Genomic DNA, 17,484 nt, shown 5'->3' on the forward strand with positions numbered 1-17,484 from the left:
AGAGAAGATCTTCATTCTCGATCTTCTGTACAAACGAACGACATGCCTTAAGCTGGTTACGAATCTGGGCATGAAGTGTTCTCAGACAAGTTTCACAGCAGGCTCAACTTAACTTGAAATTTATCCCCGCCTCATCGCGAAATGCTTATCAAGATGGCATTAATTCCAGACTACTGAATTAAGAAGGTAGACCTTCAAGGCCGGCCACAGCTGAAAACTCCATCCTCGTGAAAATGTCGACTCTCTCGCTCGGTCTCAAAGAACAAGGCACAAAGAACAACCACATGGTTAGGTTCCAACTCAGAAATTGCTTAAGCATGGACCGTTAATGGTCGGAAAATGAAAGGAAAAACAGTGAAAACTGGATGAAAGCACGAAAAAAAGCAGGCTCAATGCTTCTTTTTTGGATAAACTCAAGTTCGCCAAACGTTTGCATTGGCCAGATGTGTTGAAAAAATAAGAAGACGGATGCATGGCGCCATTCATCAATCACTGTTTTCAGTTTTTTTTGCAAACGCAACGAGGGCTGGCCATTGTGACATATTTATCGATGGTGGCCTTCAAATATAAAAGAAAATACACAAGGTTTCAATGGCTTCTCTTTCTATCTGATCATTTCCTTGTCTTCTTTTTCTCTAAAGTGAAAAAGCCAGCAAAACTCACAAAACTGGTACGAAAGAGTAACCAACAAAGATGAGACCACTCTCAAATAGAGACCAAAAAGTCTTGAAAATTACCTCCCTCTCTCTATTTCTTTTTGGTTAACAAAGACTACAATATGACTTGGCCTTGCCTCGGGAAAGAAAGCCCCAAGGCTAACAAATTTCGAAACTCCAACAAGATTCGAACAAAGACCTCTCTTTCTTTCGGTTGGGTTGCATTTTTTTGCACAGATAATGCCAGCATATGGAGCACACAACCTGAACATTGCAGGTGGTTTTTCCTCGTGTTCTCCAAGGCCATAGAAAGGACCTCAATTGTCGTGACAATAAAGTCCTTCACCAAACGCCCGTAATTGCTGCCGGTCCCCGAATAGGACGGCTTAACGGGGAACTGACTCACTCAGGCAAAAGGACATATACATATTGTTATTAACCAGACGTCACGAAAGCGAGCAATGATCAAACTCGTACTCTTTTGGACCAACAGAGAAGTCCATTTCCATTCAAACATGCATGATCCTATCCATTAAGTGCGAAGAGGGCGATGCTCGAGTCGACAAGAGCCTCATCGGTCTCAGACATCCAAACAAATATTTTGACAACCTCGTCCGTTCGTGACAGACTCGTTTTCGTATGAGCTCTTGGGCGGCTCTTTCCTAAGCTCGTTCGGGGGACTTTGAGTGAGGTTTGGAGAAAGCCTCCTTCTCAAAATTGGCAACATTTTGTTCTCTAATGCGAAGATTCGTGCATAAGCTGGCACCACTTCGAGAAGTGCATCGACGAATTCAACGACGACGACTTTTCTTCAAAATCATCGGTACAAGTTTTAACCGATCTGGAACATGGACGAATGGACCATCCAGAAGAGTTGTTTGTGATTTGACTAAAGGTACAATTAAAGTCGTATTGTTTACTCTGGACCCAAAATATTAGAATGCTTAGGAAGATCATGGTCGCTACAGAGTTGTGCACAACCAAAAAAGCAAAGAAAGCCTCTCATTCCGCCCGGAAACGAAGAGTATTCCAAGCACATCATTCATAAGTAGCCAATAAGAGTATAAGAGGATATCCGTATCATTAATGAAAAGTCTTTGGAAAGAATGCGTTTGGGGAATGGCTATCCCACGCCCTTTTTTTTAGACCGAACAAGATCAACATTCCAGGCGATTAAAACTATTTTCGGGTTCAAAGTACTCCTATCGTTTGTGAAAAACACCTGAATGCAACAAATCAAGGCGGTGTAATCGATAACAGCAAAAGTAAAGTACCTTTCGTCAGGTTTAAGAGAAACCTCGAGGACCGAGCTCTCTACTCCTTGATATTTGTTCTCTCTCAAAATGCTCGTGAAACCAACTGATATCGGAGCAAATGGAGCAATTTTCTTCAATATCGTGGTCTTTGACTTTGACATGATTCTCATCGCCGCATCGTCAAAAGGAATCATCCCATTTTGTGGGAAGACACCGGTATCAATAAGCTCATTATCAAACGATGATTCGTCGTCACTGATGTCATCGCTATCGTATCGAATAACCGTGGCATTCACGGAATTGAAGTTTTTCACTGGCCAAATAGCTTTGAGTATTCACACTGACTTGATCCTTCCTCTCTCATCATCATCGTCGTGGTGGAACTCAGATCAAGATTGGAATCATCCTCGGATATCAGCGAGCTTGTCGCCACTGATTCGCTACTTATGGATAGTCTGACAATGAATAAGATGATGCCGACGAGGAACTTGAAATGTATGAGCTAGCGGTTTCCACTGGCCTCACTGCTGTTCCCAGGTTCCACGTGATGATGATTTGTGAACTTTCGTTTAAGAGCCCTCGATGAGAGGAGGCTATAAAAGTACTTCCACTGACTTGACGATTGGTTTGCAAGAGTGGAACAAAGGGCCGACATCGTTGCTCATCGCTTCACAACTTGATTCCCCATTGTTGAATTGTTCCTGTTTTCCTCTTCCTCCTCAAAGGATGTCAACGAAGCGTGGGAGACGGAAGGCGCAATACGTCGTATGAAGGACACGTTTGAGAAATGCAATACAAAACAAAATGGCCAACATCTCGAGCATACAAATGAGAAAAATGCCGAATGTGATGTCTCAAGGTGGCGTTGGAACAACCACGGGATCATCATGAGTGGAGGGAACAGGAACAAGAGCGAGGAGAGCTGCAGACATTCGACAGAGTCTCCAGGACATGGTCCAAGATCCACGCCGACTCTAAGGACTCCGAAAAAGATGCCTCAGATTCATCCGCAAAGTCAAAGGCACTCATTAATGGACGACTCTACGACAATCACCGACAAAATAGAAGTTTTTCTGAACGCACACTGCCACAGAGGGAAGCGATATTGAACTTGCATTCACTTGACGATGTCTCAATATTTAGCAGACAGCAGAACAAACCATCCGTCCTCACTGATGACAGCTTCAGATGTTTGGTTTCTTCTCAACTTGTTCTTCTCTTTTCTTCACACAAACCGTCTCGATGGATTGGTTGCCAAAGGAGCAGACACTCAATTTAGGTAGGCCTGCATGGCTCTGAGTCGTAATTCCAGGCTAGAGATGACTAATTTCTTCTCATCCCACCGACGCAACCAAGCCATATAAGCAATATCTTGCCTTTAGGGCCGCCACAACACCATGTTATTCGTGCTCTTTTCTCGCGTCACTTTCGATGCTGTGGATAAAAAAGGGGTAATTTTTTCGAGCAATTCATAGCCTTGATTTTCAATCCGATCCTGATTCGAGACCAAGCAGGCTTTGTTCTGATGCAACAAAGGTAATCGTAGCACTGGTGTATCAGTACGAGGCGAAGCAGGTAGATCCGAGCATTGCAGCAATTGATCCTCAGTCATGCAATCCTGGCACAAAGAACACCCTGCTCTGATCACTCTAGCAGGCTCGGGATTCTTTTTTACAACATTTTCATGCAACCCAGCCTCGTAGGACCGGCATTGGTATACCGTACTATTAGAGTACCACGGTCTCACTTGATATCGACTTGTTACTTCGGTTATAGGACAGGTAGCGCTTATTTTTCAAATTTCACCGATGTGTCGAGTCCAATGCTTGATTTTTCATGGAGACACACAAGTATTTGCTTCACTTTTGACTTCGACGAACTTCACTTCCCGGCTGAGATGATCTTGAGGAGGACGTAACTTGACTCTGAGGTCTAAAATTAGATTTCGTCTCCAAGGAAACACCGTTTTTCAATGGCTTAAACGTCTTTTAGATCACAGAAGCCATCAATGAACACTACTCGTGGGGGACTACCACGGTAAAAGCAATCTTACCTCAGGAACTGAATGCGATCTCAAGAAAGTTAAGGACAGTCGGCATAAGAGAGCAAGTGAGATATACACTCCGCTCCATCCAAATGAGAAAAAAAGAGACATGTTGGCTTTCACTTACAGGAGGAGTGATGTTGCTAACAATTCGAAAGACGGAGAATCAGAGTTGTTGGGAACTAGACGAAGTCGACGTTCGAAAGCGAAGCTTTGAGGAACACTCCTCCTCTCCTCCTACGTGAGATTTCGTGCCAACTTGCTTGCTCATAATACTCTTAAGAGCCAAGTGTTGAAGCCCTCGCCTTCCATCTCGTATAGGTATCCGATCGAAGTGAGGCCTGCCCACTACGCAGCCTCCGTCTTTTTCTGCAAAGACAACTACTTCTACTACTAATCGTCCTCCGTGTATTCCTCTCAAGATGACCGAGCCATCGTTTCGCTTTAATCCACATTCTTTCAAATCTCCAGTTGAACCAGTGTTTTCTGGGTTGACTCATGACGCCGAGACCGGTGACGTATGAATTATGTCCACTACCTTCAACTACAACGTCCGCAGACTAACGGGTGTTGGGATAGAATCAGAGAGTATGTTGTAACTTGACCACATTGCATTTGTAAGACCATTGTCAAGTTTCAACTACCGGCCAAAAGACTCTTTCCGTGATATAGACGTGCACTTCTCGAAATACGATAATATTCATCACTCAGTGATGTCATTTGACTAATAATAATAATAATAATAATAATATATAATAATAAATAATAATAATAATAATAATAATAATAATAATAAATAATAATAATAATAATAATAATAATAATAATAATAATAATAATAATAATAATAATATATAATAATAAATAATAATAATAATAATAATAATAATAATAATAATAATAATAATAATATAAATAATATAATAATATAAAATATATAATATATAATAATAATAATAATAATATAATATAATAATAATAATATAAACAATAATATAATAATATAATAATAATAAATATATAATAAATAATATAATAATAATAATAATAATCCTGTATATACATGAAAGCACTCATATCATTTCTACCTTTTCACAAAAACTCAAAACTCAACCCAAAGTGTAGCATGTTCATATCTAGTCTATATACATATGTTATTAAAACAAAAAAAAAGATGGAAAATATCTGGTAAACTTCCCCGTATTGTATGATAAGCAAATGAATCACATAATCGGCTTCAATTTACTATTGAAGAGAGAAGCAAGATTAGGAAAACTTCTTTTTTTCTTTTAAAGCTTCTAGGTGACACGATTCTCGCTCGCGATGTACCTTGACGAATGGTCCATTCCTAGGCACAAGACCAAACGTTTTCAACTATTTGACGTTTTCAGGCTTTTTGCTTTGCTTCCGATCATGCGTCCTTGCAATGCTCCCCTCAATAATCAACATACCCTTATCATCCATTTAACTACGAAAATTTGAGCACGACACAACCCGACAAAGCCTGTATCTTTTGGATAAGCGAAATAACGAAAACGGGTCCTTTCGATAAGCCATCAAGAGTTTGCTCTAGGTCCGTTCACGCGTTGTTTCGGCTAAATCGATTTCAGACCAAAAGCATGGAAGGCCTGCTTTTATGGAAAGACAAGTGCATGATGGTCCGAGGTGGATTTGAGTAAGAAAGCGACCAAGGATGAAATGGAAGATGAAGGCTTTGGTGCCAACTGCAACTTTGTTATTGTGCCCTCGTCGGTGTTGTACCATTCCGTTTCGTCTACCCGTTCAATGGCTTGGTTTCATCGAAGCCCGCTTGGAAAAGAGAACAGAAGAGAGATCGACGAAGGCCGTCCAGGCCCAAATCATGAAGGCAAGGAGAACAAGAAGGAGGAGGGGGAGGAAGGACAGAGGCAGGAGAAAATGGAGAGGCTGGGGAAACGCGGACCACTAAGAATAGCAGTTGGGCCACCCCTCCGAGAGAAAACAAAGGTTGAGGAAGGAACACATGTCAGCCGAAAAGACAAGGACGATGGCCCGTAACGGCCGCCTTCTCCATATGCAGGCGAAAAAGACCTTTGTATTTCCTTGATCTAATTAGAGTAACGCATCCAAACCGAGAAGAAGCTCAAGAAGGTCAATGTTGAACCACAACTATGGTCTTGTTGCGGTTTGGTCAAAAACGTTCCCTGAAAGGGTCTACAGGGGTCTACAGGGATCTCGAAACCACTTACCCACTTTCTTCTTCCTTTGGATATCATCGTCTTCATCATTATTGTCGTCGTCGCTGTCGCCGTCGTCGTCGTCTTCATCTCCATAGATATTTCATGAGAGAAGGAAGTCCAACGAGTCCGTCGGTCATCGGCCGAGAGGACTCACTTTGACTTCCACTCCCAGTTTGGCTTCCACTACTACTCTGATGGAAAAGCCGAGAGCGACGAATTTGACTCGAGTCCTGATTGTAACCCCCTTGGTTATCATCTGTCAAGTAATGATCATTTGAACAGACACATTGTGGACTATCAGGTCCATTGCCCGTGATGATCCATACTTTGTTGACGCATCCCAAACAGGGACCGTTGGCGTCGGCTTGGACAATGAAGCTCATGTGATTTCTCCCGGCTTTCTTCAATCTGAGACACAAGCCAGCGGAAAGCTGTGACTTTTAGAATCTCTCATTTTGGGCCCGTCCACACCATGATTGACGAGCTCGAGGACGACGATGTGGAGACAACATCGGGCCGCGGTCTTGGTGACAGCGATAAATGATCTTCAAAAGGTATTGAATGGTAATCAAAATTGACAATAAATGCAAGCTTGGTGATGCCCGTTGCTCCCTGCTTGAATTGGTTGGAGGAGGAGAAGGCGCATGTCTAATGATTGCTCGGCTGTCAATTTCTTCCGAATGCATGTAGTCTTCTTCTTCATCCTCGTCGTGGTGCCGTGGGTCATGATTGTGAGACTTGAACCTCTCGAAGAGATAGGAATAGTCAGGATCCGTGAGTTGAGACGCGTGCTTAGAGCTATCTAGGGAATCACAGTGTGTCAGGGAGCGCTGATGGGTCGGAAGATCATGCTCAGGGGATATTCTTAGAGATTCGGCGAAATCCATGCTATGGCGCTCAAAATGGACCCGATGGGACCCAGATACCGAGTAACCAGACCCTATCCCTCCGGAATGGTATCGATTGTATGTTGCAGGTGTATATTTGTACGCGTAGGCGGAGGTGTCGTCCAGTTTCAGCGAACAGTCCGGATCCAAGTCCCCTTCAGGTAGCGTCATACTCCTCATCGGCGAATAGTTACGAAACCGGGCGCTAGAGCTACCTTGATGACTGTTCTTGTAATCTGATTTCCAATCTAGTCCAGATGTGGAACTAGCTAAAGACTGCCGTGGAGGTTCAGGAAGCTTGGCTCGTCTCTGCCTCCAACTATTGTGACGCATCAAGGCCGGAGATGTATCTCTTCCGATGGCTCCGGGTGAAGACATTTTCCTCGAATCCGACGTGGTGCTTCTCGAGTAAACTCCAGAATCAAAGGAGTCGTGAGAGCTCAGAGACTTTCGTCCTTCTTTGATGCCAATATTCTCTTTGTGCAGAATAGAATTGAAGGTGGATCTTGAATTGGAGGAACCGGGCGTCGTCGAACTTTGATTTGCACAGCTACCGATACTGCCGTTATTGTTGCTACTGCTACTACAGTTGCTACTATTGTGGGTGCTGACGTTGTTGTTGCTTCCGCTGCCAGTTACTAGGAGTCGATGAGAACTAGCGTAATCCCTGGTTTGTGGAACCTTCGGAGTCTCTGGTAATAGACGACGGCTTCTAAATATGGGCGAAGATGATCTCTCTAAGTGGGAAACCGATGCCTTGCTGTTTGTAGGGCTTCCAGGAGAGGGCAAGTTTGGAGGACTCTCATCGGAGTCATTGGAGTGGAACGAACACGATGGTTTCAGGTTCGACGAAGGAGATGTTCCCTCACGACCTTGTACAGGGGAGGATTTCGACGAGTGATTGGAGTAGGAAGGTGAAGGAGATTTTGATATATGTTGCGGTGACACTGATATTGGGGACAAGGTCCGAGACGGCGAGAAACTGAATGGGGGCGGGTCGATGGTCGAGGGATTATCAGAAAATCGACGCGAGTTAAACACATTGGGTCTTTTCAGCGTCGGACTGACAGGGGGTGGGATGTGACTGGCTGTGGTTGACATGGAGCGTTGAAACCTTTGAAACCGGCTGGGTGATTTCGGAGGCCCCGGAGAGTGGCATGGCGACGACGTGGCGGACAAGTAGTTCGAGTACGAGGAGGAAGAGTACGAATGCTGTCGGGAAATAATAGGAGACCCAATGTCACTGGTGGGTGTGTGATACGCGCTAACATTTGAGCCAGGGGTGTAGGTTTCCATTGGGTCCACAGTCAGGGGCGGGGAGGGTGAACCCGACTCGGAGAGGAGGCATGAGATCCCGGAATCGAAGCTCAAGCTGCTTTTGCTCTTGGACAAAGCTGCGGCTGTGTTCGAAAGAAGGGGCAGCCGTCGGCGGTGTCGACGAGGTTGAGATTGTTGGTCGTAGGCACTGCCAAAACTGGTCCCGGACCCGGCTCCGTTTGAAGAACTAGTGGTACAGGTGTAAAAATCCTTTTGATTGTCTTCTGCTGAAGGGCTATTGGGTTCTTCAAGGACAGTGGGGAATATGTTCGCACCGGAAGGGATGGGCGACAACCGACTGGGCGAGAGGCGATTGCATCGCCCGACACTTAATCTCTCCATTCCGTTCGGGATTTCGTGATTGGTACAATTGAACACAGGAGAGGGAGGCAATGGCCCTCGTCAATGAGAACGTTGCCACTCTAAGACTGCCACCACTACAAGAATTATCTAGGATAGGCACAAAGTTACAAGCGATCATTTTTATGGCACATCGTCTACCGAATCGATTCACAGGCAGGAAAAGCGCTGCCGTAGGACACTAGAGCGACCTTCGATGGCAAGCAAGGCCGCAGCCAGCTTAGCCTAACCCTCACCAACGGTTTAATTTCCCCGTCCGACCCAATGGGTGGCAGTGTCGATTTCAATTCTCATGAAGAACGTCAACCTCGGTATGTGGGACACTTTAATCTAGTCTGTCGATGGTCAGCACCCACGCCACCATTGTCTCTATTTGCGCATAGCCAGAAAAAGTCATCTTAACACTCGAGGCAGCAATCACAGACTAAATGAGTGCAATGCCACAGAGAGCAAGGCCAGCCTACAAGCAGAACCACAAAAGTAGAGAGCCCTTCTAAAAACTGGTTCCAAGCCGACTGTGCCAAAAAAGCGGCCTTGGAAGACCGAGCCCAAGGAAAGGAAAAGGAAGAGGAGGAGGCGGCGGAGGAGACTAAGAGCGGGGAAGAAGAGCGAGTTGGGCTTGGTTGTTGGAAGTTTCCTTCCTGGCCACTCACTGGGTTCCCTTCCACGTCTCCGGCAACAATCACGAGGACGTCCAAAGCGGCTGAGATCGGGTGGACCGGACGGACGACGACTGTTCCCCACGATGACTGGCATTTCGTCCAGCGCAGCGAGAGCCCTTTCACCTTCAGGGATCGGTGTGGGACCACTCGCTCTCGCTCCTTCTCTGTCTCTCGTTCTTTCTTTCTCAATTGCATCTAGTTATTGAACAAACGGCAAGCCCTGAGGAATTCAAGTTGGTTCTTTATATTGGGATTGACCTTCGGTCCGGTGGCAGCCATTTCGACGATTTGGACGGGGGCACACCCGCACACTCAAATTGACATATGAGCCTCGAACTTTTGGGATGAATGTTGTTCGGGGCTTCTGTTTCGATCACTTCTGGCATGCAATAACCGTACCGACACGGGGCCTGAGGGCTCAAAAAGAGGTGCCGAAGTCAAAGAAAGAGAAAGTTGAACGGAAACGAACCACCCGGCCGGCGCCCTTTGATGGGTGCGAAGGAACCTGAGCTCTTTGATTCATTCATGGGAAAGGAAACCCCATTATTCGTCGCTACTAGGATTGGTTGTTCCAAGACTTGGCGGAGCTCTGAGGTATGATGTTCGTTGGTCTTGATTTCAGCGGATGGTGGCTCTGACATGACTGACCTTTCGGCTCAATCCCATGAAGCGTTTCACCCAGAGAGGAAAAAAACAGCATCAAAGTGCAAACGAACCAGCCTTTTTTAGTTCTAACAAAGCCAGGCCAATTCCCACCACACCCGATCAATTAATTATGAGGTCACTCAGGCTGGACCCAAGCTCGACCACTTCGAGACCCCGAATCGGTAAATTTGGTTGGGATTGATCGGAGGAGGATAATCAGCCTGGCAACGGATCTCAAATTACCCTCGATGGGTCCAGACGGACCAGACCCCATGGGCCAGAGTTAACTCCGGCCCCTCCTATTCACTCAATGTGGGCTTGGTACCTTGAGAGTTGTCGTAGCCTAAAGTACGATCTCCCTGGCCCACAATGCGTCCTTTCATAACATCTGTATTCACCCACTGGTCCAGGCACGCACATTCACTGTTTCATTTACCCAGCCGTGCAGTGGGTGGGTGGGTATCTGTTTGGATTATCTCAAATTTCAAGGAAAGTCACATCAATCCTAGGGCTAATGAGCTATCGGGGCCGGACTAGTTGCCTGTCCCCGAAAGATAGAAGTTCCACTTGGCAGGCTAGACGCGATTCTCGCGGGAATCCTCCGAGGCTTACCTTCTATGTTGGGGTGGGTTCTTGACCTCGTTGGCCCGATGGGCCGCGTGGTTGGGCCCAGAGGCCTCCTCTTTGCCTTTGCCTCGCCCCTTGGGGTGTTTCCGCTTCTTTTTCGCCTGAATGGCCAATACTGCAAAACGACCAACCGAATTTAGAATTCAAATCCGGAGATACCGGGGATTTGATTTGAATATAACACTATGACGGGCTCCAATGGGAATGATCCCGAGGCCATGACCTCTCATTCAATGGGTGGGAATTCCCCATCCTATCCCCAGATGAATCCAGATGCTCAAATGCGGCTTGATTCTCACCTCTGCGGTTGATGTCGCCTTTGGAACTCATGGTTCCACCTAAACCGGAGGTCTGGCCCTCACTCTCAAGCTATGACAGACTCAGGGAATGGGGATGCACGGTCCACGGACCCACCCAGCCACTGTGGCGGGCGGGGCGGGGCGGTCGATCACCCACCAGCGGGATTAGCCCCGGGGTTAACGAGGTCAGTGGACCCGACACAACCCAGACCAGGACCGAGACTGACTGGCCTAGACGCGGGACACAGGGACCGATGGGGGAGGGTGCGGGCTGGATCTAGGCGGATATCGAGTGGAGGGACCGCCGGACGCGATCAATGAACCCGAGGATCATGGATGGGTCAGGCAGTAACCAAGTAAACGACTTGCTAGCTCACTACATAAGCGCACACACTCACTCACTCACATTTTACTCCCTTAGTTATGAGAGAACAGTAGTTAGCAGTCAAGCGAAGGGAGCCCACTTGAGCAGTAGCTGGTCCAGAGTGATGGGTCAGGATCAGTGTTGCTAGAGGGTGGGTGGAAAAAAGTGACCAGGATGTCCATGTAGGCCCTGGAAGAAAGGTTACAACTTGGATATCTGTGTTATATGTGGAAGTAGGTAGATAAGCCTACTGGTCGGATTGAATCTGGACTTGAAGCAGACTTGACATTGAGCCCTTATGTTTAAGCCTCTAGGTTTTCAGTCAGAGAGTTACATGGAATGGTTACAAACGATGCCCTGAGTGAGAAAAAATGGGAAAATGTTTTGGAGTACCATGTTTCCCATGACGTTGTGAAAAAGCGTCCAGTACCAATCAGGTTTTCTCTGCGCCCGGCACTAGCAGAAAGCGCAATATTTGCGCCCAAGCATGAAATCTGGAGGCACTGAGCAGGACTAAGGCAGGAGTCAGACCAGTCAGACACTCAAGAGTGCCAGCAGTCATAGAAGCAGGAGCCCTGCTTGGTTGGGATCGTTGCGCTNGTCTGTCGATGGTCAGCACCCACGCCACCATTGTCTCCATTTGCGCATAGCCAGAAAAAGTCATCTTAACACTCGAGGCAGCAATCACAGACTAAATGAGTGCAATGCCACAGAGAGCAAGGCCAGCCTACAAGCAGAACCACAAAAGTAGAGAGCCCTTCTAAAAACTGGTTCCAAGCCGACTGTGCCAAAAAAGCGGCCTTGGAAGACCGAGCCCAAGGAAAGGAAAAGGAAGAGGAGGAGGCGGCGGAGGAGACTAAGAGCGGGGAAGAAGAGCGAGTTGGGCTTGGTTGTTGGAAGTTTCCTTCCTGGCCACTCACTGGGTTCCCTTCCACGTCTCCGGCAACAATCACGAGGACGTCCAAAGCGGCTGAGATCGGGTGGACCGGACGGACGACGACTGTTCCCCACGATGACTGGCATTTCGTCCAGCGCAGCGAGAGCCCTTTCACCTTCAGGGATCGGTGTGGGACCACTCGCTCTCGCTCCTTCTCTGTCTCTCGTTCTTTCTTTCTCAATTGCATCTAGTTATTGAACAAACGGCAAGCCCTGAGGAATTCAAGTTGGTTCTTTATATTGGGATTGACCTTCGGTCCGGTGGCAGCCATTTCGACGATTTGGACGGGGGCACACCCGCACACTCAAATTGACATATGAGCCTCGAACTTTTGGGATGAATGTTGTTCGGGGCTTCTGTTTCGATCACTTCTGGCATGCAATAACCGTACCGACACGGGGCCTGAGGGCTCAAAAAGAGGTGCCGAAGTCAAAGAAAGAGAAAGTTGAACGGAAACGAACCACCCGGCCGGCGCCCTTTGATGGGTGCGAAGGAACCTGAGCTCTTTGATTCATTCATGGGAAAGGAAACCCCATTATTCGTCGCTACTAGGATTGGTTGTTCCAAGACTTGGCGGAGCTCTGAGGTATGATGTTCGTTGGTCTTGATTTCAGCGGATGGTGGCTCTGACATGACTGACCTTTCGGCTCAATCCCATTAAGCGTTTCACCCAGAGAGGAAAAAAACAGCATCAAAGTGCAAACGAACCAGCCTTTTTCAGTTCTAACAAAGCCAGGCCAATTCCCACCACACCCGATCAATTAATTATGAGGTCACTCAGGCTGGACCCAAGCTCGACCACTTCGAGACCCCGAATCGGTAAATTTGGTTGGGATTGATCGGAGGAGGATAATCAGCCTGGCAACGGATCTCAAATTACCCTCGATGGGTCCAGACGGACCAGACCCCATGGGCCAGAGTTAACTCCGGCCCCTCCTATTCACTCAATGTGGGCTTGGTACCTTGAGAGTTGTCGTAGCCTAAAGTACGATCTCCCTGGCCCACAATGCGTCCTTTCATAACATCTGTATTCACCCACTGGTCCAGGCACGCACATTCACTGTTTCATTTACCCAGCCGTGCAGTGGGTGGGTGGGTATCTGTTTGGATTATCTCAAATTTCAAGGAAAGTCACATCAATCCTAGGGCTAATGAGCTATCGGGGCCGGACGAGTTGCCTGTCCCCGAAAGATAGAAGTTCCACTTGGCAGGCTAGACGCGATTCTCGCGGGAATCCTCCGAGGCTTACCTTCTATGTTGGGGTGGGTTCTTGACCTCGTTGGCCCGATGGGCCGCGTGGTTGGGCCCAGAGGCCTCCTCTTTGCCTTTGCCTCGCCCCTTGGGGTGTTTCCGCTTCTTTTTCGCCTGAATGGCCAATACTGCAAAACGACCAACCGAATTTAGAATTCAAATCCGGAGATACCGGGGATTTGATTTGAATATAACACTATGACGGGCTCCAATGGGAATGATCCCGAGGCCATGACCTCTCATTCAATGGGTGGGAATTCCCCATCCTATCCCCAGATGAATCCAGATGCTCAAATGCGGCTTGATTCTCACCTCTGCGGTTGATGTCGCCTTTGGAACTCATGGTTCCACCTAAACCGGAGGTCTGGCCCTCACTCTCAAGCTATGACAGACTCAGGGAATGGGGATGCACGGTCCACGGACCCACCCAGCCACTGTGGCGGGCGGGGCGGGGCGGTCGATCACCCACCAGCGGGATTAGCCCCGGGGTTAACGAGGTCAGTGGACCCGACACAACCCAGACCAGGACCGAGACTGACTGGCCTAGACGCGGGACACAGGGACCGATGGGGGAGGGTGCGGGCTGGATCTAGGCGGATATCGAGTGGAGGGACCGCCGGACGCGATCAATGAACCCGAGGATCATGGATGGGTCAGGCAGTAACCAAGTAAACGACTTGCTAGCTCACTACATAAGCGCACACACTCACTCACTCACATTTTACTCCCTTAGTTATGAGAGAACAGTAGTTAGCAGTCAAGCGAAGGGAGCCCACTTGAGCAGTAGCTGGTCCAGAGTGATGGGTCAGGATCAGTGTTGCTAGAGGGTGGGTGGAAAAAAGTGACCAGGATGTCCATGTAGGCCCTGGAACAAAGGTTACAACTTGGATATCTGTGTTATATGTGGAAGTAGGTAGATAAGCCTACTGGTCGGATTGAATCTGGACTTGCAGCAGACTTGACATTGAGCCCTTATGTTTAAGCCTCTAGGTTTTCAGTCAGAGAGTTACATGGAATGGTTACAAACGATGCCCTGAGTGAGAAAAAATGGGAAAATGTTTTGGAGTACCATGTTTCCCATGACGTTGTGAAAAAGCGTCCAGTACCAATCAGGTTTTCTCTGCGCCCGGCACTAGCAGAAAGCGCAATATTTGCGCCCAAGCATGAAATCTGGAGGCACTGAGCAGGACTAAGGCAGGAGTCAGACCAGTCAGACACTCAAGAGTGCCAGCAGTCATAGAAGCAGGAGCCCTGCTTGGTTGGGATCGTTGCGCTAGCTGTTCGGCTGTTGTTAGCAACTACCCAGCAGCTTTAAGTCAGTCCTTGTGAGTAGTCAGCGACATTGGAAGGGAGAAATGACGGCCTGGAAGCCCAGCGGATCCAGCGTCCCCATGGACCCAATGATTTTGGGCCAGAGATGAAGTAGGGTAAATGAAAGTGGATGGAGTAGTGTGTTTTTTTTTTAAATTGACAAATGGTCTGACTGAATCAAGCCACTATATATTTGGCCACTGAAGCATTCACTACGTTTGCCCGCTAAGGAAATTTATCTTTGGATGGATCAAAAACAGATAATTGGGTATCCATAACAACTTTCTGGTGTTTTGTAAGTGCTAAGTTGTGTGGCCAGTGGAAGTGTGCAATATCTTAAATGTAAGCCATTTTCATTTCCGGTTTTCAAACTTTTCCATTTCTAAACCGAGTAAACTCCCATATGACCCTGGTCAATTGTGAATAAATATAGATAAATTTGGTGGACTATGATTCACTTCAGCGTAATCTTAGACACGTACTTTTAGAAGTATGGACTGTGAACGAGCTTCCCGCCAAACCGGTCCGCTCTTGATCATAGCGACTCTGGGCCACTTTTCGAATTTAGATAATAAATAAAGGAATGTAGATATCTTCAACTAAAGGCAGGTTATTCTTTTTTAATTTACTATTTAAGTGGTTCGTTTCAAAGTTATGTTGTCTGAAGCACATGCAGCCGACCAAAAGCAGGCCAAAAATTCGCATTTTATTTAGTATTTATTACATAACTTTGGACATCTCTCCTGGGTTCCCAAAGTATAGCTTTGGGCACAAACTTGGCCAAGATCATCTTTAAAAAAAAAAAAAGATCTTGTGTTCGTATCAAGTGCTCATTTGGAGGAAAGTAAACGGTTTATAAGGTAAGAAATTTTTACTCCCCTTTGTAGTCCATGTCTTAAACCAACCGTAAAGCACTTAATTCACACATAATTTTATGAATTCTTATTCAAGCCCGTGACAAAATCCCACTTGAATGATAATACTTGATAATCCTTGATTCCTGCAATAACATCTGAGCACAATTTAGCAGATAAATTTGTTGAAGTTGTTATGGGCAGTTTTTTACTAAAAGTTTGTACATGACCAATATTTAAGTTAAAGTTTAGAAACCCCTATCATTCCTTGACCACGTACATATATGTTCATTCATTGGGTATGGTTCGTAAGCTGTCCAAGTAGAAAATGAAATGAATTACAAACACTTTTGGCACATTTATTGTATGAGAAAAGCGCGTGAATAATAATAATAATAATAATAATAATAATGTCTATTCATTGGCTTTGGTTCGCCATCTGCCTTATTGGCAAGCCTGGTCATTCATCAACCCAGAAATCCAAGGCTTGAAAGAACATTTTTTCAGGCCAACTCAGGCTGTTTGGCTCTCCAGGCTGGCTTGACTCAAATCTTAGCTAAGAAACGAAAACGAAACAAAGGCACACATGGGCTCTTAATTATATTTCAAACGTACCCCCGCCCCAGTCATCGAAGGTATAAATTCCAAAACTTGGTTCAATCCATGGATTCACCTCCAGGAATCTTTCTTTTAAGACTAACTGGGAGACATTTCTGAGGAGGTGGACGATCTTTAGGCGACGCGGGTAAATGAAAATTATCAGTCAGATTGATGCGGCAGTAACCAAAATATGAAAAGGTAGACTATTCGAGGTGTTTCTAGCACAAAATGTCAGTGGCATGATCCACTTTCCTAGTCTTAATGGGACCTAATTCTGGAATCAACCTTTTGTTAGTCGAAATCCGATTGTTTACCCGTCACCCTGATCACGTGTGCAGAATTATCAAAATAAAAAGATCGTGGAAAAATAAGTGACGGGATCACACCCATAAATCCAGGAAAGAAGGGTGAGTCTTTTACTTGTGCACACTTAGTTTTCCTGATGATGTTATGAGTGATTGTTTAAATTTTCGAAAAGCGTATTTGAGCAATGAAAAGGCCACCAGGGTTGTGGCCAATGACTTCGGCGAGTTCTCGCGTCAACCAAGACGAAGCTCAACTTTGTTAAACTCTATCTAAACATCACGTAAAATAGCCTTTAAGATCCAAACGGTTTCGTCCTAGACTGTTGATTAATGCAGGCCAAATCTTATTCATACTATATTTAGCTTTCATAATACATGCACGTGAAATGCAAGTTTGATGATTTTTGATGAATATGTTTCAAACGCTTTGGCTCAAGAATAGCACTGCCATTGAGAATGGATATTTTTTTTCTAAAATGATCAAGTAAAAGGGATCTTCAAGATCATGATTGTTCGAAGGAATGGAAAGTAATTTTATAATATTACTCAACAGTCCATGGATGATAAAGCAACTGTTCGCATTATCGATATTCTCAGCGTTCCGAAATGAACGATGTTCTTGAGCTTGTCCTCAGGCGTACTGCATAAATAATCAAGACCATGCGTGGAGTAGATATAGCTTTTGTTTTATTTCTCTTGGCTCTGAAATTGGATGATGATCGTTTGGATCGTAGTTTACTGCTCGTTTTAAATGTGCGCTATTATATAGATGGATAGATATATACAATCCTGACAGACTTTGAGTTTGTGCAGTTTAGGTAATTCCGTCGATCATTGATACGAAGGTGACGGGGGGGAGGGAGGGGGGAGGGGACAGAAGAAGGAAGCTC

The 17,484-nt window shown here is 46.1% G+C and overlaps 3 protein-coding genes across 3 annotated transcripts in view; 1 reads left to right on the forward strand and 2 right to left on the reverse strand.

Annotated features, from left to right (window-relative positions):
- The window catches only part of LOC131886059 (SRSF protein kinase 3-like), a 25,728-nt gene extending 14,337 nt beyond the window's left edge, over nucleotides 1-11,391 (reverse strand). Inside the window, exons 1-2 of the mRNA XM_059234286.1 lie at nucleotides 10,973-11,391; nucleotides 10,659-10,788 (exon numbers count right to left, since the gene is read on the reverse strand). Coding sequence (XP_059090269.1) covers nucleotides 10,659-10,788; nucleotides 10,973-11,003 — 161 coding nt within the window. The 5' untranslated portion in view covers nucleotides 11,004-11,391. The remainder of the gene's footprint in view (nucleotides 1-10,658; nucleotides 10,789-10,972) is intronic.
- On the reverse strand, nucleotides 6,208-9,697 carry LOC131886061 (uncharacterized). Its single transcript, XM_059234287.1, has one exon. It carries the CDS (start codon nucleotides 8,719-8,721, stop codon nucleotides 6,616-6,618), a length of 2,106 nt encoding a protein of 701 aa, XP_059090270.1. The 5' UTR covers nucleotides 8,722-9,697; the 3' UTR covers nucleotides 6,208-6,615.
- Nucleotides 11,392-16,520: 5,129 nt separating the features above from the next.
- Nucleotides 16,521-17,484, forward strand: part of LOC131886912 (RRP15-like protein) — a 9,596-nt gene continuing 8,632 nt past the window's right edge. The window contains exon 1 of the mRNA XM_059235370.1: nucleotides 16,521-16,696. The gene's annotated coding sequence lies outside the window, so the exon portion shown is untranslated. The remainder of the gene's footprint in view (nucleotides 16,697-17,484) is intronic.

This window comes from Tigriopus californicus, chromosome 9 (assembly GCF_007210705.1).
Source record: "Tigriopus californicus strain San Diego chromosome 9, Tcal_SD_v2.1, whole genome shotgun sequence".
Lineage (NCBI taxonomy): Eukaryota > Metazoa > Arthropoda > Copepoda > Harpacticoida > Harpacticidae > Tigriopus > Tigriopus californicus.

Coding starts and splice junctions, on each gene's coding strand:
- LOC131886061 (XM_059234287.1), bottom strand. CDS start 8,721: ATGGAGAGATTAAGTGTCGGGCGATGCAATCGCCTCTCGCCCAGTCGG.